This window comes from Antedon bifida, chromosome 11 (assembly GCF_963402885.1).
Source record: "Antedon bifida chromosome 11, ecAntBifi1.1, whole genome shotgun sequence".
Classification (NCBI taxonomy): Eukaryota; Metazoa; Echinodermata; class Crinoidea; order Comatulida; family Antedonidae; genus Antedon; species Antedon bifida.
The window spans coordinates 12,402,140-12,426,458 of record NC_136236.1 but is presented as its reverse complement, the minus strand read 5'-3'; the positions used below and the strand labels follow the sequence as shown (position 1 = coordinate 12,426,458).

At 37.5% G+C, this 24,319-nt stretch overlaps 1 protein-coding gene across 1 annotated transcript in view; it reads left to right on the top strand.

Annotated features, from left to right (window-relative positions):
- LOC144855204 (cilia- and flagella-associated protein 54-like) overlaps positions 1–24,237 on the top strand; it is a 35,643-nt gene extending 11,406 nt beyond the window's left edge. The window contains exons 23-59 of the mRNA XM_078713015.1: positions 310–465; positions 808–1,008; positions 1,273–1,462; positions 1,725–1,817; positions 2,014–2,140; positions 2,511–2,625; positions 3,100–3,240; positions 3,580–3,782; positions 4,284–4,501; positions 5,004–5,197; positions 5,492–5,713; positions 6,103–6,326; positions 6,640–6,890; positions 7,391–7,546; positions 8,281–8,457; positions 8,707–8,794; positions 9,168–9,347; positions 9,530–9,797; positions 10,116–10,202; positions 10,605–10,727; positions 10,997–11,050; positions 11,143–11,294; positions 11,564–11,712; positions 12,074–12,177; positions 12,397–12,460; positions 12,590–12,776; positions 13,471–13,679; positions 14,021–14,193; positions 14,527–14,712; positions 15,197–15,354; positions 15,555–15,679; positions 16,382–16,490; positions 17,336–17,450; positions 19,737–19,995; positions 20,544–21,418; positions 21,771–21,845; positions 22,033–24,237. Coding sequence (XP_078569141.1) covers positions 310–465; positions 808–1,008; positions 1,273–1,462; positions 1,725–1,817; positions 2,014–2,140; positions 2,511–2,625; positions 3,100–3,240; positions 3,580–3,782; positions 4,284–4,501; positions 5,004–5,197; positions 5,492–5,713; positions 6,103–6,326; positions 6,640–6,890; positions 7,391–7,546; positions 8,281–8,457; positions 8,707–8,794; positions 9,168–9,347; positions 9,530–9,797; positions 10,116–10,202; positions 10,605–10,727; positions 10,997–11,050; positions 11,143–11,294; positions 11,564–11,712; positions 12,074–12,177; positions 12,397–12,460; positions 12,590–12,776; positions 13,471–13,679; positions 14,021–14,193; positions 14,527–14,712; positions 15,197–15,354; positions 15,555–15,679; positions 16,382–16,490; positions 17,336–17,450; positions 19,737–19,995; positions 20,544–21,418; positions 21,771–21,845; positions 22,033–22,173 — 6,549 coding nt within the window. The 3' untranslated portion in view covers positions 22,174–24,237. The remainder of the gene's footprint in view (positions 1–309; positions 466–807; positions 1,009–1,272; positions 1,463–1,724; positions 1,818–2,013; positions 2,141–2,510; positions 2,626–3,099; positions 3,241–3,579; positions 3,783–4,283; positions 4,502–5,003; positions 5,198–5,491; positions 5,714–6,102; positions 6,327–6,639; positions 6,891–7,390; positions 7,547–8,280; positions 8,458–8,706; positions 8,795–9,167; positions 9,348–9,529; positions 9,798–10,115; positions 10,203–10,604; positions 10,728–10,996; positions 11,051–11,142; positions 11,295–11,563; positions 11,713–12,073; positions 12,178–12,396; positions 12,461–12,589; positions 12,777–13,470; positions 13,680–14,020; positions 14,194–14,526; positions 14,713–15,196; positions 15,355–15,554; positions 15,680–16,381; positions 16,491–17,335; positions 17,451–19,736; positions 19,996–20,543; positions 21,419–21,770; positions 21,846–22,032) is intronic.
- The last annotated feature ends 82 nt before the right edge of the window (positions 24,238–24,319 follow it).

Below are 24,319 nucleotides of genomic sequence, written 5' to 3'. Positions count from 1 at the left end.
TTAGGATATTTCAAAGACATTTTCTTTGTGTGTGTAAAGCATGTGGAAACATTTGTCTTAGGCTCTGTCTACACTATCAAAAAAAGTGTGATGTGCCCAAATATGGTAGTGATATGCCCAAATATGATAGTGATATGACATCATCATGTCCATATATGGGCACATCACATATTTTTGTCACATCAACCATTATTATTATTATTATTATTGTAGTTGTCGTCGGATGGGAAGGATGAGATGGGTGATAGGATGAAATGAAATAATTATTGAAAACCACCCTAATTCATTTTTTTTCTTCAAATTTTGTAGCTTCTTCGTATGAGGGAATGTGAGCGTATGTTAGTGGCACTGGAGCTAGCTGGTTGGTTAAATGAATCGAACCTAGCACTGCAGGCGGTTGTACAATGCTATGGATTGTTAGCACCTATTATGCACTATAAGATACCCTCTGTACCAGTTATACAGGTAAGTTAAGCACTCACTACACTCACTATCAAAAAGTTTACGATTACCAATAGTAAATTAATCACTGTCCTATCAGATAAGTGGTAATCCCTCTGATACAGGAGCTATTTTGTGAACCAGCTCACCGGGATAACCCCCTACTCGTCTTGAATGATGAACTGGGTTCTTTAAAGGCAGCACACAGGTTATGTAACTGTGTACACTGAACCTACAGTTTATAATCCTTATCCGAGAAGACTTGTTCCTCAACCAGAAGTAGGAGCAAGTCGGCCCCAAACCCACGATGCTGATATTGTTGGCTCTTAGGTACGGTAAACTTATATATAATTCTTCTTTTTCTAGATTGTGACATTCTGCCATGCAGTGTTGCAAGAGATTCCCTCCAGTCTTCTGGTGCGTCGTCAACAGACCGTCTGCGACAATCTCCACCATATGGTTGCTACCATTACGTACCACATGGCTAAGGTGTTGCGTGTCTGGAAGCAGAGACCGTTGGCTAACATGATATCAGACAGTGGCAAGAAAATGCTTGCTGTTGAGAAGGTATACTTAAGCTCTGTTTACACTATTGTTATGTACCCAAATATGTTAGTGATATGACATCATCATGTCCATATATGTGCATATCACATTTTTTGTCACATAAAGTTTGATAGTGTAGGCATAGTTTGTTAAAATTCACAAAATTTATCCTAGTAAATAATTAAGATACGTTTTCAATTCCATAAATAGCATAGTGTCTCTTTTGTCTCCTTATATGATTACAATAATTATTTTTTGATTTTTTCCTAATATAATTGTGACTAGGAATCAGAAAAACCCAAGGCACAGGAAACCGTTGTTGAATTTGCTGAGACCGATGAGAATGCTGGTGGAGCTCAGTCACACCGCAAGAAAAAAGTAAAACGAGGAGGTCTGCTGACGTTCAACGTCGAAGGACCTCAGAATGAAGAACTTCGTGCTCTGGAAGCTCACATGTTGAAGCTCTCAAAACTAGGTAATTCTATCAAATCATCATCTTCTTCAGGATCAGGAGATCCCGCCTCCAAAGTTCTCCAATTACTTCTCTCTTGCTATTCTCAACAAGTTGTTTTTATATAAAGCTCTGTCTACACTATCAAACTTTATGTAACAAAAAAATGTGATATGCCCATATATGGACATGATGATGTCATATCACTACCATATTTGGGCATATCATTACCATATTTAGGCACATGACACTTTGTAATTTCTTGATTCATGACTTGCTTTTCCAGCTCACAGTACGAATGAGTTGACAGGTTCAGAAGACCCAAACATTCTACATGCGTTTATAGCAACTCTTCCAAGCAGACATGCATACAAAGAAGGTAAGCAATACACAAAAAATATGTAGGTACAAGGCAAGTAAGATAAGATAAGATAACTTATTTCATCCACAAAACAAGTGGAAATAATGGTGTCTATTCTATCCTAAAGTGGACATTTGTTTTTTCACCCTGCTTAAATGACTGTCTTTAGAAACAAAAATAAAAATATTTCTGCTTAATTTACGTATTTATTTAGTTGTTAAATTCCGGCGTCGTGCTCGGTATTTGGAATTCTTTGTTCAAGTCATGCAGAAGGCATTGAGTGAAGGTTTAGTTGACATAGCAACTGAATGGTGCGATGAAACCAAAACATGGCTCCTCAGGTAAATGTTTGAGAATGTCTTTGTGGTTTATGATGATGATGATGATATTTCGTACATATATTGTGTCATCGTCATTAAACATAGCATTCTTACTATTTTATGCCATTTATCCCAGGTGTGTGCCAGTGTAATTTAGTGCTGTTTTCAAGTCATCCCTTATCCCTAATTACAGATAAATAATACAAAATATTGTGTTTTGTAACATAACAATGTGTATAAAATGGGTACCGATTAGATCAAGACACAACTTTGCGCTGATTGCTGCTGCATTATTATGACCGGGATAATAATGTGCAGCGCAGCTTGCTTATATGCGCTATATAAGAATGAACTATTATTATTATTATTTTGTTTTGTTATATATGTTTAGACGTAATGAACATCTTTCATCAGCTAAGCTAATCCTCACCAAACAGCAGGGCGCCCTCACAGTAGCTGGCGATGACCCCAAGAAATTTGCTGCTGCCGCTATTGAATTCTCAAAGGTAAATATGGCATGTGTGTTCCATATTACTTGTATCCTTAAGCAAGATAGTGTATTCGTATTGCCTCGTTCTTCAGATGAGATGTAAAGCCGTTAGTCCCATGTTCAGGCTAAAGAACTTGATACACAACCCTATTGCTTGGTTCCCACTAGAGACTCAACACAAGGGCGTAACGCAACGTAAGTGAGTTTACCCATCACAAGCAATGGATTATTCACTTGTCATGTCATTGGTCAACACGCTTACATTGCGTTTCTGTCCTTGCATTGTGCCCTAGTGGGAACCAAGCTTAAGAGTAGATCATGATAGACGTGGTTGCCATGGCTCCATAGAGAGGGACCAATCATAATTTTCTTCAACTGAGTAATACAATTACATTTATATAAATCTTTTTTGTAAGGAAAGTTGCAAACACTTGCAATATCGTTTGATTAGATGCCCACATACATTAAAAAAATGTCTGTTGTGTTTAAGATTAACAAGTCCCACCTGAAGTCACCAGATGGAAAGAGTCCAAGAAAGAAGAGAAAGAAGTTCCAACTGCTGGTTCACGTGAGGTCAAACCAGAGGATGTCAGAAGCTGCTAAAGCATCCCAGGAAGAGAAAGAATTAAAGGTATGTATTTACTATCTTGATTTATAATATTATTATGTATCAATTCTTGGTGTATTCTTTTTATATTTTTGATATGTTTATTCTACAATTCTGTTGTTAATTATTTAAGGTGTTTTATTTAGGGACCACGGTGGAAATAAGATGTTTTTGTACTTTTTTGTGTTTTTATCCTTGATTGACCCACTTGATCAACAGAATGAAATAAATATTTAAAAAAATGTTTATAAACACAAAGTTATTTCACAGTACACTCCACCTACAAAGTTACAATTCTGTGTCTCCCTCCCTAACTAATCCACAGCCTTGATGTTAATATAAATGTTGATTATTTTTTTGTAGTCATTTGAAATTCTTGACAGAACTCTGCCAGAGTTCTACCGTACAATGAAGAGAAGACAGAGATTGAGGAATATCTGCTCCGATGAGTTACCATGGCGATGTCAACTCAACATCCTGCAAGGTCTGTGCTTCTTTGCGCAGTTTCTAAACAAAGTGGAGAAACGCAACAAACTGCTTGGACCCACGTCAGGTGACATCTACAGGTACGCCGCACTTTTATTGTCGATATATAGTTTGCAGTACACCACGTATATTTAGTTCTGAAAAGAACTGTTGAGTCTCTCGACGTTTCGATCAATATGCTTTGATCGTCCTCAGGAGTGAGAATGCAGAAAGTCCACGAAACTGGAAATATAAGTGGAATAGGGTGGGACTGGTGTGAAAGCTAAAAACAATAGCAAGTTCAACAATAAATAAATAGCAACTCTCCTTTGGGCTTGCCCAATATGTCTGGTTTTCTGGAAAGTCTGGTATTCAAAATGTGTCTTTAATTCTAAAAGTTTGGTAATGGGAGAGTTAACTGTTATTACTTTGCTTACTTCAGGCTTTGTGCTTATTTGTTGTATTTTGCTGTTACTGTTCTTGTAGCCATCTTCTTCTTTGACGGATACTTAGTATCAGTTGACTTCACTGCCGGTGTACTTTTGCATACTTTTCAATTCAATTTATGTTTTAGTTTTAATTATCCAAATTTGTTTTAATAGGTCCTCTTACATTGACAATGAATGGATCACATTTGAGACGTCAGGAACTCTAGTGGTAGGCTGGGATGGTGGTCCCTCTAGAGCCGTTACACGTCAGGACGATACAAGAGAGGGCGCTAATGATGCTATAATTAAGAAGCTACACCAAATCAACATAGGAAAGCAAGGGTTGAGAGTTCATCAGTCAGCTATTGAAGTGGCAGCTGCCGCTACTGTCGGTATGTTGTATTAGAATTATCTAATATATCTAATTAGTTAATTTTGTGCTTTTTACATTTTGATTGTTCAGCTCTTAGAGGCGCCCTGTATTTTGTGCTATATAAATTGAACAGTATTATTATTATTCAAAAAGTAGTATATAGTCAACTCTCCCAATACCAGACACTTTTTGGTTGCTTTAAATTATAAAAATCAATTTTGACCTCAAGAAGAGGCTAGTTTTGGGAAAGTTTTCAGTTTTCAGGAAGTTCGGTATTTGGAGAGTTGACTGTAATAATGTACAAATAAATTATGCTAAATAAACTTATTGTTGTGTCTGGATATCAAGTCAGATTTTTTGCCAAAACAACAAATAATTATATATATAAAATAAAAAAACCTTTAAATTTGAGAGTATTTGTGAAAAAAATGCTGTTTTCAACCTACAACCTCTAGAGCTATGAATGTCAGGCAAGGCATTCTGACATAGTTGACCTTTAACCTTGTTAACATTATTTTCAGGTGGAAAGTTGAAGAAGCTACCACCCCCTCCTGATGATAAACAGTCAGACAGTGTACCAACTTATCGGTCAACTGAAGTAGACAGGCCTGGTAGACAAGAGAGACATCATAATCATCAGGAATATAATGCTGTCTCACTGCAGGCTCTCACAAATGATTTAAACAAGGCTTTCAACAACCTCAAGAGGGCAGTTGTAAGTTTAATATTAAAAGGTCAAAGACAATTTCTTTCGTTTTTTCACAACGACATGGGCTGAATGGACCAGCACACCAGGTTAACCCCCTACTCTTTCGAAATATGTACTTTAAAGTGCACATGAGCCACATGTGTACATTAGACCTCCAGTTTTAAGACTTGTTCTTCCACCAGAACTATAGTCGAGTGTCTTGAACCTGTGCTGATTGTATAGTTTGCACCGTTTGCAGCCCCCCTGCCTTAACCGCTCGACCACTCAACTCAATTAAAAACCTTCTTTTTTTCCGTCCAGGTGTTAGCCCATAGAGGACAGCATTGGACTTTGTTACAGAATGCCGCCCGAGCCATGTGGAACTGTGCTCACACTGCCCTTCTGTATAGCTTCGCTGGTGGGTACTCCTCCGGGATCTTCTCTGTTGAAGCCATCAGATCTATCGTCTGTCAGCCATTCTTTGTGGCTGCTGACTGCATTCTGGACATGTTGAATGTACTGCAAAATGACAGCCGCTCAAAGGTACAGTTAGTTTGTTATGCTTTAAATGATAGGTGGTTGCGATGTTTTTAGAGACCTTTGTGGTACACTTGGACATGTTGAATGTACTGCAAAATGACAGCCGCTCCAAGGTACAGTACGTTTGTTATGGTTTAGGTGGTTGCAAGTTTTTTAGAGACCTTTGCAGTACACTTGGAAAGTGGATTTTTTTGTTTGAAAAGAAAAGTACAAAAAAACACAAAATATCTTACTTACTTATTATGTACTTAATAATGTGTCAAGCACTATGTAAATAGCACTTAATAAAAGGAAGAAATAAAATAAGATATTTACATTTTCATTTATTTCCATTATGTTACAACATTAATACTATTTCTTTTCTAATATTAATATCTTTTATTTCTCCTTAGTCCAAGAAAAGTATGAAAGATATGGTGAATAGTGACCTGATGGGGACAGTGACCGATGAACTTGGGGGCGCTAGCTTGAAATTTGAGAAGTACATGGACGATTGCAGTATGGTAGACAAGCACTGGATCCGACGTATCGTTCTGAGAGTGCTGGAAATGCTGTATTATGAGCAGCAATGGGAGCGACTTGCTGACTTGGCTATGAGATTTAATGTTCTCACAAAGTAAGTGAAAAAAGAGTCTCGAAAAACAGTATTCATAGTTATTAGTCCATTCAATAATGAACAGAAATTTGTTTTGAAAACTGGCATAACATAAATAAAACAGTTAAAATACACAGAAAAATTGCACCAAAACATTCTCTGATAAAAGTGGCTAAAAAATACAATAGAGTAAGATTAATCTATATAGGTGTGGAAATGGTGTAAATCATGTTGAAATATCACTCTTTATGTTTGGATGTATTTTCAGCAATACGGAAACAGAAGAGACATTAGAAAATTCTGATAATAAAACTCATTTATTTATATGTTACAGTGAACGATATTCAGAACAGGTTGGGCCGTTGATCTGTCAAGCCCAGCAGAAACTGAGGTCAAGGGTCAAGGCATATGGCGGACCAGAACCCCCTCAGAATGCTTTTAAGTTTCCTGATGAAATCACTGGTGAACCTATCACAGTCAAAAACTATATGAACGTACATCTGATAAGCAGTATGCAGGATAGGGAGTTGGAACCATTAGACATGGGTGGTAGAATAGACCCTGAGGGGCACAATGTCTATGGAGGTACGTATGTTATAAGCAGTATGCAGGATAGGGAGTTGGAACCATTAGACATGGGGGGTAGAATAGACCCTGAGGGGCACAATGTCTATGGAGGTACGTATGTTATAAGCAGTATGCAGGATAGAGAGTTGGAGCCATTAGACATGGGAGGTAGAATAGACCCTGAGGGGCACAATGTCTATGGAGGTACGTATGTTATAAGCAGTATGCAGGATAGGGAGTTGGAACCATTAGACATGGGGGGTAGAATAGACCCTGAGGGGCACAATGTCTATGGAGGTACGTATGTTATAAGCAATATGCAGGATAGGGAGTTGGAACCATTAGACATGGGGGGTAGAATAGACCCTGAGGGGCACAATGTCTATGGAGGTATGTATGCTTATTTATTATGGACCAATCCATAGCCATCCAGCCATCAAAGAGAAATGGTTGATTATTAGTCTTATTGTTGAAGTTTCTACCTTGTTAAAGAAGTCAACTTGTATTATATTTTGCAGGTGCCCGTGATGCTATGAAGCTGGTGTGTGTTCCTTTAGATGTCACTGACAGTCTTCAGAACTTCCGCCAAGCACTTGATACTTGTTACTACACATCAAGGGCGCTGCAACACTCTAGGAAGCTTCTTGTTCTGTACTTAGCTGGACAGCAGATATGTAAGTTTATTTAATGTTACAATAACTCAACAAGATTTGTTATTATTATTTTTGTTGTTATTTCTTTATACTGGATGACCTCTTCAGTCAAAGACTGTTCTCCTAGAGGGCCCAGTTATGATCAGTGGTTGTGTGTGACAGTGGCTGTGTGTGTGTGTGTGTACTAGTACACTGGGGTAACCCTCTACTCGTCTTGAAAGATGTACTAGGTTATTCTGGGTACTGTTAGAAAAAGAAATGTTCTGATTGATGTCCAGTGATCTGAATATGTGTTCTTGCCATTTGAATGGTTGATTTGATCACCTGTCATGCATTATTTTCTCAAATTATAACTTCTGAATGTACTATTGCATGCTCTGCTTTGTAAATACACTGGTGAATAATGTTCTATTCAAAACCCGGACTCCTTTCAGCTTTCGACTTATAGAAATATTCCCCATTTATCATTGTATATTAATTCATTCCTGATGACTTTTGGGAGCAGGAACGATAGTAGAACAAACCCAGTACTGTTTTGATTACAATCAATCGGAAATTACCTCATGACCATTTCTCATTGTTTACTAATTCATCTCATATGATTTTCCTTTTTCATTTAGGCTCTCCCTATTCACCATTTATCATTAATGGTTTTAAATTTGTATAACGCATAATACAAATAGTCTCTATGAACTGTGGACTCAGATGTTACTTTTCAACTACATGCTAATTCATCCCCGATAATTTTCCTTCAGGCTCTAGCACAAGTCGACAAAGTCATGTAGACTTCACTGAGACAGATGACAACACACAAGGAGATGTGCCCCCTGACCTTAAGAACTCAGAGTTCACAAGCATGAGTGAGATTCAAACCCCAGCTCTGCCTCGGTCACAGCTTGCTGTTGTCATGTCATCGTATACTAAAACAATAGGTAGGGTTCGTTTTTGTTACATGTGTCATTGAAAAAAGCGCTATCGACATTATCAAATTTTATGTGAAAATAAAATGTGATGTGGCCATAATATGGACATGATGATGTCATGTCACTACCATATTTGGGCATATCACCACCATATTTAGGTACATCATACTTTTTTTATCAAAGTTTGATAGTGTAGACAGAGCTTGAGGTAAACTAAAAAAACCAATTCAAGCCATATTCTTTTTCACTTCTTCACAGAAATGCTACTATCAAGAAAACACAAGGATTTGGCAGCTCAGGGAAGTCATGAACTAGGGAACCTTTACTATCATGCTGGCAATAGCAGGTGAGTCATGTGTGTTTTACTATCTAAAGCTCTGTCTACACTATCAAACTTTATGTGATGTGCCCATATATGGATACGATGATGTCATATTATTACCATATTTGGGTACATCACACTTTTTTTAAACTAGTTTGATAGTGTAGGCAGAGCTTTAAGGAGTTATGAATGCAGTTTTGCATGATTATCTACCACCAAGCTCACTCAAGACAAGTTGAAGATCACAGGAACGTATCCAAGAAATTGTATTTTGTGCGCATCCCCCACTCTTTTAACAACTAAAATAAAATTATGAACTACAGTTCGATAACTGTTACTTATTTATCATATTATTATATATATCATTTAGTTTATAATTTGATATATATCTTTTCAGAGCTGCGTACAAGTGGTGGTCAGAGGGGCTAGACCTGATTTTGCTGACCTCTGACACACTCAGCACGTGGCGTCAAGTCCTTGGCAAGAACAGTGAAGATGACATCAGCACTCAGCTGTTACAGAGATGCGGCATGTGGGGATGTCTTCTTGGTGCCATTCTGGCGTCTAAGATTGCTCAGTGAGTATTGGTGGTGGAGTTCTGTTCTTCCAAAAACATTGCGTATTGTTAAGCCAGATATTGTATATTGAATTTCATTTTATTTACGCGCCTTGAGCACTCTTTAAATGGTATATAAACCAATGCTAAAATGTCTTTCTAATTCTGGAGATACGTTTACTAATATTAATTTATTTCAATAGATATATTTTAACATCTGACTTGGGGCTACGCATGGAAAGCTGTTTTTTATCAGCCTACCTGTTCAAGGCCATCTTTCGTACCTCACTCCCGCATCCCACCGCTGATCGTGACTACGCCCTCTATGACATCGGTGAAGGCTGCGAGGTGCAGTACCTTGTTCCAGGTGTTGACCTTCTGTCTGACCGGTTCCGATGCGAGGCAAGAACTCTGGTGTCATCTTTGAGATGGGTCACTGAAGAATTGTTTCGGGGGAGACACAATCTACTGGTAGGTATATCTTTGGATAAATTATGTCACTTCTTTTTTGTTCCATATATTGTACAATAAGTTGGAGAGTCACATTCTTTATTTGCGATAGTTGTCTTTGACAGCTCTTGTCTCCTCAGTGCTCCCTTTTTATGTATCACTGAAAGAAATAAATAAATAAATAAAAGCATATAAGATGTGACTTTATCATCACTGCTAACAACTAAACTTACCAATATTTTTAAACCTTTATTTTACATTGGAAATCAGCTAGTTGTCTTTTGTCCGCTCTTATCTCTCCCCAGTTCTCCCTTTTTATTATTATTTTTGTTTTATAAGGTTCTGCCTCTCCTTACGTTGTACAACTATTTCACCACGTTCATCTGCCGTGATCTTCAACGTGCAATTGACGGCAGAATTCTAAAGGTAGCATTTGGCAATATATACTATTAACAAAAAAGATGTTTTGTTTTGTATTATTTAGTTTTACTGGGTAACCTCTTCAGTCGAAGACTGGTCTTCCAGACGGCTCTGTCATGTATCAGTGACTGTGATGTACTAGTACCCCTACTCGTCTCGAAAGATATACTAGGTTCTTTATAGTGCACATGAGTGTGTGTGTGTGAATGTGTACACCGGACCTACGGTTTATAGTCCTTATCCGAGAAGACTCATTCTTCCAGTAGAACCATGGAGCGAGTGAGGCTCAAACCCTTGCCGATGTTATGGCTACGTATTTACTGTTCCACTGTCTTAACCGCTCGGCCACTCACACGCAAGATATTTATGTGAACAACAAATAATCTTCATATTATAATTTATTTTCAGATGAGAATATTGACAGATCTTGGGCTGTTTACAGAAGCACTAACTGTCCTTGCTTGGATTCTAAATGGTGAACGCCTTCCTCAAACGGCTGATAGTAACTTTAGACTCGTTTCAACTACAATGGTAAATAAAACCACTTTTTATTCTTATTATTTAATTTATAAAATATTAGTATAGTCAACTCTCTGAAAACCCAAAACTCTCCCAAAACCAGACTTTTCTCGAGGTCCAAAAGGTTCACATTTCGAATACTAGATTTTCCAGAAAACCAGACATATTTGGCCAGCCCAAAGGTGTCTGGTATTGGGAGAGTTGACTCTAGTACAAGTATTACACACAACTAAAGAGGATAGTTGATTCAAATGGTGTAATATTCTATTTTTTGTTTTCAGACAACCTTGAAATTTAACACAGCAAAGCCAGTTACAGATGCCATCAACCTAAAGGTATAGTTTATTGTCAACTGTCAACAAGCCACAACTCCACTCATTATAAGGAAAGCATTGTTGACTGACTCATGTATATTTATGTTTTGTAGATACTGAATACTTTGGTGGAGAAACGTTTGTCGCCATCGTTGGCCACGTTATACGGTCCTCATCTTACATGCCACTTGTCACTAGCCCAATCACACCTCATGATTGTCCTTGCTGATACTATTCCTGTTCTACCATCAAGAGAAGAAGCTGTGTAAGTATATATTATTAAATATTATGGACAAAGGACTGTTATGAGTTCGTATATTGGCAAGGCGAGCTCAGTGTCCTGCTGTTAGATTGCCTTATATATATATGAAACAGTAATAAGATTATAGTACAGTTCTGTGGTGTTTGTCGAGGCCAGACATAAGATCAAAGAACTGTTGCACAAGTTCCTATCTTTGCATAATTGCCTTGGTTGACTCCTCCATTAGCAATGTTGAATTGATCCTCCCTGTCATTATTCATTTGTGTTTACAGTATACCTGATGTTGCGAAAGAAACAAGGAAAACAAGCAGCGCTGCAGGGAGCAGCATTTGTAAAGTGCAGACATCTGTGTTATCTCGTAAAGCTGAAAGAGACGCCAAGATTATAATAACACCAAGACTTACCATTGAGGATGCATTAGGTGAGAATACTTAGTTTGCTAGAATGAAACTTTGAATGAGTGTGAATGACCTGTGATCTATAGGTGTGTCAGATCTGTACACCATAAATTTTAGGTTCTTTTACCACCAGAACTACTGGTCGAGGAGTGTCTTGAACCTGTGCCGATTTTATGGCTATAGATTGCGTTGTCCCTGCCTTTAACCGCTCACACACCCACTAACTGGACCCTCTGGCAGAACATTTTCTGACTGAAGAGGCTACCCAGTATAAAGAAATAATATCTAGTTTACCCAAGGACAGCTGAATCAAATCATTACTCCTTTCATCCAATCCATGTGGCAAAATTTAAAACTTTTGCTTACGTTTTTTAATTTATCTAGCTACTTCTTCCGTGGATGAGGTGTCTGTCGAAAGTGTAAAGGTACGCAATGACAATGGAAGGTTTTCATTGGGAAAAAATTCACCAAGTTTAGAAAAAATCAAGGTTAGTCTTTTCTAGTGTCAATAAATTTAATTTTGTATTACAATTAAAATCCAATTCAATTTAATTAAGTAACGGCTATGAGTGCTCACTGGCTAAACCCAGGGGCCCCAGAGCATGAGCAGCCCCAATGTTAGAGGGCCTCCAAAGAGTGTAAACCAGGGGCCTATACCTCCTGCGTTACACATTTTGTTTAAACGTTGTGTTTCTATGTCTTCACAGGGAGTACTGTTGAGTACTGCTGAGCGGTTTCTCCACATCTTGGTAGACTGCATGGAAGAAAAAGGTTTACAAAATAGATTATTATTATCCATATTAGGATCAAATTATTATTATCAGTTTTTGTTATAAATTGTTGTTACTAGACATTCATCAATAAGCAATGACTCACAATGAAAATTAATATTATCTTTAGGTACGGAATCTCTACATGCATCTGAGTTAGAGTTAGTGATTCTTGGTAAGCTAGAGTTGGGGTTTATTTACTGCCAACATCAACTAGCATCCAAATCGGCTTCCATAGTTGCCTCTGCTATGCTGGCAATACAATCAAGCTCACTCTTCAAAGAAATACCTACAAAGAAGACAACCACATCTTTCAGGTAAATAATACAACTATCAAGCTGTAGCTTGGTGGTAAACATGCTTGCCTTCCAATCCCAACGTTCAGGGTTTAGTTGCAACAGGAGTACTCACAACTCTTTCTCCACTCCTTATGCCTCAAATGAGCATGATAAATTATAAAATAGTTATCCATTGTGTTGCTCACTTTTGGATGTGTATGAAATAAAAACAATTTTTTAAAATTGGATGATATAGTTTATGTAACATTTATTTTAAAAGTCAACATAACTCATTTTACCGAACTTTCTGTCACTCATTTTACAGAACTTTCTGTCGCTCATTTTACAGAACTTTCTGTCATTCATTTTACAGAACTTTCTGTCATTCATTTTACAGAACTTTCTGTCATTCATTTTACAGAACTTTCTGTCATTCATTTTACAGTACTTTCTGTCATTCATTTTACAGAACTTTCTGTCATTCATTTTACAGAACTTTCTGTCATTCATTTTACAGTACTTTCTGTCACTCATTTTACAGTACTTTCTGTCACTCATTTTACAGTACTTTCTGTCATTCATTTTACAGTACTTTCTGTCATTCATTTTACAGAACTTTCTGTCATTCATTTTACAGTACTTTCTGTCATTCATTTTACAGTACTTTCTGTCACTCATTTTACAGTACTTTCTGTCACTCATTTTACAGAACTTTCTGTCATTCATTTTACAGAACTTCATCAATGAAAGGTAGTCGACAGCATATACCGCCACTATCTTTGTACTCCCTTGATGATGACAATGAGGATATCCAGTCTAGTCACTTCCAGTACCAGAACTCTCAAAGTCGGGCACGCCTTGATGGCAGGCTGTGGTTAAATAGCAGGCTGATGCTTGTGAAGAACCTGATGACTGGCGTGAAGGGTATGGGGCGCATATCAGGTGAGCAGTTACTCTACATTTGGCTTAATGTTTAAAATTTTGGCACACATGCCATGTCATACCTATACTTGACTTGGAAAGTTATGATGAAATATCCAATCAAAACATCCACTAGTAGCGCTTTCATAAAGGAATAATAGCATAATTACTAACGTAAAAGGAAACAATACGAAGAGACTACTAATAACCAAAGTATTTGTCCAATAAGTATTCATTATAATTCTTTATCGTGAATAATTTAATGGAAGATGGAAGTCTTATAGTTATTTAAAATATGAAGTGTAACTGCTTGCTTGAGAGCCAATGGAGTATAAAAGTAAGAAATATGCTTTTTCTTTCAGATGTTGATTGTAACAAACTGGAGTTAAGTGAATGCAGAGATCATTGTATGCAAGGACTTACAGAAGCCGAGGCATGCGGAGACATTGAACTGCAAGCAGAGTTTCTGATGCAGGGCGCCCTCTTGGACCTGCAAGAAGGCCGATCACTGTCGGATGTCAAGGAAACATTGAAGGTAGTTTTTTTAATACAAGCCTTTAATAACAGTATACTAAAATAATAATTACCAAGTTAAATTTCAAATATATTGTCAAATACATAGTAATTTGTATTCCAAGGTTAAAAAACACGATAAAAATACATACAAAAACAATACAATATTAAGATGTGTAAAGTATTAGAAAAATTAGTTGGTTTTTGTCTGAACCATATGCTATAACTTCAACCTGATTGGCCGATTTGGTGCAGCCATATTTGTTGGTCCCCTATTGTTGTTGAGCTGTGACTGTGTTGTAGTTGACCCTCTATAACCTTTACACTGTCTTCTTAATAACATGTTCGTTTGCAGGAGGTGATAGACCTACTGAATGACCTGCACACACTCTCTCCAGAAGCCTCTCTTTTGTTGTGCCTTGCAAGAACGCATCTAACTGATTTGGAGGCTTTAGTCATCCCAGAAGATGAAAACATGTCATCAGCTGTGCAGACTACACTGCAGAGTTACTGTGCAGTGCAACATAAGCTACTACAGCAGGTTAGTAATACTTAGTGCGGTTATTAAAAAAAAACTGACCAAAGGCCAATTTACACAGGCGAAGTGGTAACGGAAAACGAAAAATAAAAATGTAGACTCTGTGTTATTTCCTATGAATTCGTATTTAATGTTATATCTTGGGGTGGGTCAAACTTTTCTCTTTCTCTCTTATATGACCCTCCCCTCACATGATAACTTCATTTTATTTTTTATCCTGTAATTGAAATTTACACGTGGATGAACGGTTGAGTGGAAACCAGCTCACGATGAATAAAGATTCTACGTGGGACAAGCACAAGGTTTTCTGCTTACCGTTACCGCTTGTCTGTGTAAATTGGACTTAACAGTTTAAACAGGCTTGTTTCCTTAATTGTTATTTATTGTTGGCAATATGGTATTTAATAATTAATCGAATGGTTATTAAAAAGAACCTTGTAGTACACCTCACAATAATATGTTTTCAATCGTTTTATTTTTGTTTCAGCTGAAGTATCTTGGAGAGTGTATTGAGATACACAATGTACAGCCATCATTATCAAGCCTAGCCTTCCCGTTCCAGAACATCCACCTACCACATATTCTGCTATTGGTGAAACTGAAAATGAGGATTGGTCATACCCTGGCAAGGGAGGCTAGCTTAAGGTAGGTGTTTGGACTAGTGTCATAAATATTGTTAATAGGAATGTACATTATGTTTCCTCAGATGCTCTTAAATACTTAATAAATGTACCTATACATATTTATAACAGAGAATTGGGACAAACCCACCACACAAGATAAAACAAAATTCCTCATGATTAACCTTAACATAAAATTCTTTTGTTTGTTGTTTCTCGTGATAGGAATGAATTGGAGTCAACTAATATGTGGCGCTTAAGTGGTGACGTGTTAGCAAGTGCTTTGTCACTCAGCAAACTGTGCGTTCGTACAAACCCAACCTTACAAGCAGAAATACTCCTTAACTTTGGTATGTTACTTTATTTATATTTATTTAATTTATTTTGTCAAACGCTGGCTCGAAAGGTGTCTTGCTTGTCATGGATAACAAATACAAGCACCAAAAAGACACTAGCATGAGAATAGTGTCATAAAAAATGGATAAAATACAAATGCAACAATTATATACTATACTGTATTGTATACTATATTGTTGTTATAGATTTTCTATTTTATTCAGCTTTTTATTGAATTTAAATTATCTGTTAAAGGCGTACATTGAGACCCATAGGATATAAATGCACTTTTGGGGGTTTAAAAGGCTTTCCCAGGTACCACCCTGGCACTTTGTCTGTTCCCAGGTACCACCCTGGCACTTTGTCTGTTCCCAGGTACCACCCTGGCACTTTGTCTGTTCCCAGGTACCACCCTGGTACTTTGTCTGTTCCCAGGTACCACCCTGGCACTTTGTCTGTGTGTCTTGTATTGTATACCAAGGCAATCTAACAACAGGACACTGAGCTTGTCTTGCCAAGATCACAACAGTCCTTTTATCTTATGTCTGCCTGCGACAAATACCAACAGTACTGTACAATGTACATATTCTCTGCGGTGCACGGTGTCTATTAAGGGGTTTGATCATGTCACTGCCACAGATAAACCCTTTGATCTTTGGAGTTCAGCATCCTGTGGTTAGATTGGTATAACATAGTTTGATTGTCTCTCATTCCAGGTAAAGTAGAACAGCAACTGTTCAAATGTGGATTGTGTTCATGTAGATCTGTTGTTGATACACTCATCCAAGCCATCTCAACCAGCTTTACTTCCAACCATGATCTTCAGTAAGTCAATTCACTAAAGGGCAACTCAGACAGCGATGTACTACGAGGCTCGTCGAAACGCCTTTGCCCGTCGGTGCTGTCTGAGTTGAATCCCGACTGGACGAGTTATCTTGAGATAGCGTAGGGTGTAGTTTTTAGGTCATCGCGAGAACTTTAAACATGTTTAATTTTCTCCCGAGTTGGTTTTTAGTGATCTTATTCCTCCACTACACTCTGAGTACTTTTATTCAATAATGTTTAATAAAGTAAAGGTCGCAAAAATAGAACAAAAACAATCAAAGCAAAATTTAAAGTGTGTCACCAATAATTACCTAATGACTAAGGTTATTTGAGTTTAATTAAAATAAAAAACAAAGTCAATTTTGAGTGAAACAAAAGAATAAATTTGAATGTGCTGGAAAAACAGGATGTTCTAGCTGTCTTGTTTTTAACCATGGAGGTCTCTGTGATTCAACCTAATAATTTAATGATTATTTTGCTTTATTGAATTAATAGAGAAATCACATTTGATTTCCTTTTGGAAACTAACTTTACTAGTGTTGCCATGCAAACCTTTAAACAATATTAAACCAATCAATAGGGAGCGTTCAATTTGCAATGTCCAATGACCGCCCTAGATCAGGTCAATCGATGTGTAGTCGGTGTTCGCCTGAAAACCATCAAACAGGTGAGGAGCGAGGAAACACCTCATAATATATCCGCATGCGCACAATGAATTAATGTGACGTTTGGTCGTTGCAAAAACGAAAGCTCCTTAATATCAAAATACGTGTCATTCATTTACACTATGAGTTGCATAGTAGTTTTTAACAAGACAAATAAAATAACTCACATCTTTTTTATAGATTAATAAAAGAAGCCTATCTTGAGATAGCAGAGGCTTATTTAAAAGGAAGTAACATACTGAACATGCCTGTCAAAGCTGACGATGGGCCTACTACAATGTCACAACAAGCTAAGGTAAAAATACAACTTATCCTCAACCCAATGCGGCCTACTACAATGTCACAACAAGCTAAGGTAAAAATACAACTTATCCTCAACCCAATGCGGCCTACTACAATGTCACAACAAGCTAAGGTAAAAATACAACTTATCCTCAAGCCAATGCGGCCTACTACAATGTCACAACAAGCTAAGGTAAAAATACAACTTATCCTCAACCCAATGCGGCCTACTACAATGTCACAACAAGCTAAGGTAAAAATACAACTTATCCTCAACCCAATGCGACCTACTACAATGTCACAACAAGCTAAGGTAAAAATACAACTTATCCTCAACCCAATGCGGCCTACTACAATGTCACAACAAGCTAAGGTAAAAATACAACTTATCCTCAACCCAATGCGACCTACTACAATGTCACAACAAGCTAAGGTAAAAATACAACTTATCCTCAACCCAATGCGGCCTACTACAATGTCACAACAAGCTAAGGTAAAAATACAACTTATCCTCAACCCAATGCGGCCTACTACAATGTCACAACAAGCTAAGGTAAAAATACAACTTATCCTCAACCCAATGCGACCTACTACAATGTCACAACAAGCTAAGGTAAAAATACAACTTATCCTCAACCCAATGCGGCCTACTACAATGTCACAACAAGCTAAGGTAAAAATACAACTTATCCTCAACCCAATGCGACCTACTACAATGTCACAACAAGCTAAGGTAAAAATACAACTTATCCTCAACCCAATGCGGCCTACTACAATGTCACAACAAGCTAAGGTAAAAATACAACTTATCCTCAACCCAATGCGGCCTACTACAATGTCACAACAAGCTAAGGTAAAAATACAACTTATCCTCAACCCAATGCGGCCTACTACAATGTCACAACAAGCTAAGGTAAAAATACAACTTATCCTCAACCCAATGCGACCTACTACAATGTCACAACAAGCTAAGGTAAAAATACAACTTATCCTCAACCCAATGCGGCCTACTACAATGTCACAACAAGCTAAGGTAAAAATACAACTTATCCTCAACCCAATGCGGCCTACTACAATGTCACAACAAGCTAAGGTAAAAATACAACTTATCCTCAACCCAATGCGGCCTACTACAATGTCACAACAAGCTAAGGTAAAAATACAACTTATCCTCAAGCCAATGCGGCCTACTACAATGTCACAACAAGCTAAGGTAAAAATACAACTTATCCTCAACCCAATGCGGCCTACTACAATGTCACAACAAGCTAAGGTAAAAATACAACTTATCCTCAACCCAATGCGACCTACTACAATGTCACAACAAGCTAAGGTAAAAATACAACTTATCCTCAACCCAATGCGGCCTACTACAATGTCACAACAAGCTAAGGTAAAAATACAACTTATCCTCAACCCAATGCGACCTACTACAATGTCACAACAAGCTAAGGTAAAAATACAACTTATCCTCAACCCAATGCGGCCTACTACAATGTCACAACAAGCTAAGGTAAAAATACAACTTATCCTCAACCCAATGCGGCCTACTACAATGTCACAACAAGCTAAGGTAAAAATACAACTTATCCTCAACCCAATGCGGCCTACTACAATGTCACAACAAGCTAAGGTAAAAATACAACTTATCCTCAACCCAATGCGACCTACTACAATGTCACAACAAGCTAAGGTAAAAATACAACTTATCCTCAACCCAATGCGGCCTACTACAATGTCACAACAAGCTAAGGTAAAAATACAACTTATCCTCAACCCAATGCGACCTACTACAATGTCACAACAAGCTAAGGTAAAAATACAACTTATCCTCAACCCAATGCGGCCTACTACAATGTCACAACAAGCTAAGGTAAAAATACAACTTATCCTCAACCCAATGCGACCTTGAATTTAAAGTAAAACTACACAAAACATAATGTTCTCATACTTTTTATGTTTCTTTTTCCATCATCTAAACAGAAAACACTAAATTGTGATAGAACATTAAGCTCTGTCTACACTATCAAACTTGTATATATGGACATGCTGATGTCATATCACTACCATATTTGAGCACATCGCATTTTTTTGTCACAAAGTTTGATAGTGTAGACAGAGCTTTAGGTTAAGCTTCCTTTTTCCAAACAATTAAATCCTGTTTTGTGTTTTAGTTCACAATGTTATCTCAACATTGTCCAGACCTAAATTAATAGCATGTGGAGAATTCATAATATTATCATAGTCAACCTTTTAAGATTATTTGAAAATGTAATTCCTTTGTAAATAAATTTCACAGCCATCTTCATCTGCTAAGAAATCAAATAAAAAGGTCAGCAAACAAGAAACAATTGAGAAGGAACGGGAACGAGAGAGAACGAAAGAATCGCACGCGGCATGGCAGGCTGTATGTGCCGCTACCTTGATAGCCCAAGCACAGCGTAGATTCACCCTTCTTATTGGTGACGCTACATTGACCACTATCCCTGCTAAGGATGCTGTGAGGAATGAAATACCAGGCTTCTTGAAAGAAGACCTCATGGTGGCAGCAGAACAAGGTATTATTTCACTTCATTAACTAAAGCTGTGTTCGCACTTTAAATGCAATTACATTTGTAACCTAAATTACTCTGGGGACTAAAGATTTACACAAATCTGAACAGGCTCTAATAAAATGGCAGTATGAGGTTAAAGAAAAAGGTCAAATGTGTTCAATTTACGGCAAAATATAACAGCCATATCAAAGTAACAGAAAAAAAACAGTGCAACAAGGCATCATTTAAATTACAGGAAATTAATTTGGTCTATCTAAAAATTGATACCACGCACAACCATTATAATTATGTGTAAAGTGTGAATGGGCTCTAATAAAACAGTGATGTTATAGAAAATAATTTAAAGGCAAACTTGTTCAATTGATAAATAAATATAATAGCGATGTTAAAATAACAGAAAAAAAACAGTACAACTAAAAGAAATCAATTCAATACAATACTAAACCCTGAGAAGAGATTAGGTGATTTAACTGAGCCTAGAATATTTTAAACTGTTCCATAAATCACACTATAAATAAATACAGTAAGTGAAAAAAAATCATCTATTTTAGGGCTTGATGATTTGCGTGTACACTCCCGGGACGGCAAGAATGTTTTAGACCCTGTGACTGAAGGGAGTGAAGACTACAAGTGGGATGCTAAAATGGAAGAACCTCAACTGACCTGGAGACATCTCATTAGCTATACGTCAATCCTACAGCGTATGTGCAGTATGTCGGCTGTGGGCATCAATGACTGCTTAGCAGACGACAAGAAAACAGCAGACGACAAGAAACTTACTGAAGATACAAAGCTACTAGATGTTGAGATATCAACAGCAGCAGATATTGGCACTAGCAGGAATGTAGTCAGACTACCATTATTAGCAGATACCGCTGCGCTACGACTTAAGCATATGCACTCATTTTTAAGCACTCACTTATCAGTATACGCGTCAGAATGCGGTGCTATCTATCCTCCACCTCAAATGCATCTTGCTCCAATTGAACCAGCGGTTCAACCAGATATCCCGATTAGAAACGTTAAAGAGAAATCACCAGCGGTCAAGGAACCGGTCAAGTATAACAATAAGATTCCGGCACTGAAGGCGGCTAAACAACTGTGCGTTCAATGGTATAGAAGTGCGTTGACCTCGTCGTCTAATGACACCATCCTTCTTCTTTACACATACACATCAAAGACGTCGTCTACTGTCACCAACGAAACTTGTGCAAAGCGTGTTTTACAGTACACACACGTTACATTTCTTCATAAGAAACTTGTTGGACTCAAACAAAATGCAGAGATGTCGTTATCAGACAAGCCGAAAGTTGCTGATAAACAAATTACGCCACCAAGTACGGGCAAACCGTCTACTCGCAAGTCCAAAAGAACAGCGCGCATCAGTCAGTTGTCTGCTAAAGTTCAACGAGATGAAAATTTAGAGGTAAGTAACCTGAGTTTTTGCTGTGGTATAATAAAAAGTTTATGGAAATGAAAACAATAATTTGCGTAGATTCTAAAGACAAAAAGAACAATCAAGACGAGATATGTAGGTAGGTATTGACTTTATCAATTTGTTTTTAATTTAACACTGTCTTATCAATATTATTGTTTGCACATTGAGAACAAAGCACTGGTAAAGTGAGGTTGGCGGTGTGTGTATGCGCTGCTAGAATAAGATGGTTGTAACCGCATCAGAATTGTCGAGACATTTTTTACTTTACTTTAACACTGGTGTACCACAAACTTTTCTTACAAATAATGATGATTATTAATAATGAAAAATGTCCTTACAGTCTCAATTGAAGCAGTGTATGGTATATATACAGAATCTGTTGACAAACGTTGAGGTTGAACCTTCTGCAATAGAAGTAAGTACTACTTAAGTACAATCAAAATGTGCCCATATATGGACATGTCATATCACTAACATATTTGGGCATGTCAATACCATATTTGGGCACATCACACTTTTTTTGTCAAACTAATTTGATATTGTAGACTGAGCTTTTTGTTGGTATTATTTTGAACATTACATTACATTAATGTTCTTTATAGATTCCATTTGATGTTTCATTGGACGTCATCAGAAGTCTTCAAATGATGTTTGATCCCTTATATGGTGGTGAACTGACAGACCCTCAGCTGATAGACTGGATACTGCCATTGGTGCAAACTACACAAGAGCTGCCACAGTAGTTTATGTCATCAGAAGTCTTCAAATGATGTTTGATCCCTTATATGGTTGTGAACTGACAGACCCTCAGCTGATAGACTGGATACTGCCATCGATGCAAACTATACAAGAGCTGCCACAGTAGTTTATGTCATCAGAAGTCTTCAAATGATGTTTGATCCCTTATATGGTTGTGAACTGACAGACCCTCAGCTGATAGACTGGATACTGCCATTGATGCAAACTACACAAGAGCTACCACAGTAGTTTATGTAATCAGAAGTCTTCAAATGATATTTGATCCCTTGGTGGTGAACTGACAGACCCTCAGCTGATAGACTGGATACTGCCATTGGTGCAAACTACACAAGTGCTGCCACAGTAGTTTATGTCATCAGAAGTCTTCAAATGATGTTTGATCCCTTATATGGTGGTGAACTGACAGACGCTCAGCTGATAGACTGGATACTGCCATTGATGCAAACTACACAAGAGCTGCCACAGTAGTTTATGTCATCAGAAGTCTTCAAATGATGTTTGATCCCTTATATGGTGGTGAACTGACAGACCCTCAACTGATAGACTGGATACTGCCATTGGTGCAAACTACACAAGAGCTGCCACAGTAGTTTATGTTGATGTCATCAGAAGTCTTCAATTGATGTTTGATCCCTTATATGGTGGTGAACTGACAGACCCTCAGCTGATAGACTGGATACTGCCATTGGTGCAAACTACACAAGTGCTGCCACAGTAGTTTATGTCATCAGAAGTCTTCAAATGATGTTTGATCCCTTATATGGTGGTGAACTGACAGACGCTCAGCTGATAGACTGGATACTGCCATTGATGCAAACTACACAAGAGCTGCCACAGTAGTTTATGTCATCAGAAGTCTTCAAATGATGTTTGATCCCTTATATGGTGGTGAACTGACAGACCCTCAACTGATAGACTGGATACTGCCATTGGTGCAAACTACACAAGAGCTGCCACAGTAGTTTATGTTGATGTCATCAGAAGTCTTCAATTGATGTTTGATCCCTTATATGGTGGTGAACTGACAGACCCTCAGCTGATAGACTGGATACTGCCATTGGTGCAAACTACACAAGAGCTACCACAGTAGTTTATGTAATCAGAAGTCTTCAAATGATGTTTGATCCCTTATATGGTGGTGAACTGACAGACCCTCAGCTAATAGACTGGATACTGCCATTGGTGCAAACTACACAAGAGCTGCCACAGTAGTTTATGTCATCAGAAGTCTTCAAATGATGTTTGATCCCTTATATGGTGGTGAACTGACAGACGCTCAGCTGATAGACTGGATACTGCCATTGGTGCAAACTACACAAGAGCTGCCACAGTAGTTTATGTCATCAGAAGTCTTCAAATGATGTTTGATCCCTTATATGGTGGTGAACTGACAGACGCTCAGCTGATAGACTGGATACTGCCATTGATGCAAACTACACAAGAGCTGTTGATTTATATCAATAATAAAATTCAAATGCAATAGTCCAGGCAGTATTTTCACACATTTTCTTTGTTATTAAAATGCACATATGTAAATATTTTAAATCGTATAATGAACTAGAAAATCTGGTTTTCTGTATTAATGATTAATTGACTGGTAGATGATTTACAGGGAGTAAAACAAACAGCTGGTAATAGCAAGATGTTTGCCATATTCGATATTTGTCGTTTTCACGACAACAACACTACATGGCATAGAAAAAGTATATTGTGGTTCTCCCACAATACGCAACGCAGTGACATAAGCGCAACTTAGGTAATTTGACCAATCATGACGCGATGGATCATCCGAATTGTCACTCCCTTGCGTTGCGTCCAAGCGGGAACGAATTTTAAATTCAATTTTAAACAATCACACAACACAATAAAACAAATGATTACAGTCGTTATAATGCCGTCTTTTGTTTGCACGTATTAGCGTTTAAAAATTTGTTGTTAATTTATAATTGATACAAATTATATGGTGAAATTTATTTTAGTGTTGCGGTCGTATGTTGATATTTATTATTGTGTATTGCTGTTAAATATATTGATTTATTCTTAGATTATTCATTTGTTATTAAATGCATAAATAAAAAGAATGTACAGGACGTATAAATTCAGATTATAAATAATATTAAACTGTTCTGC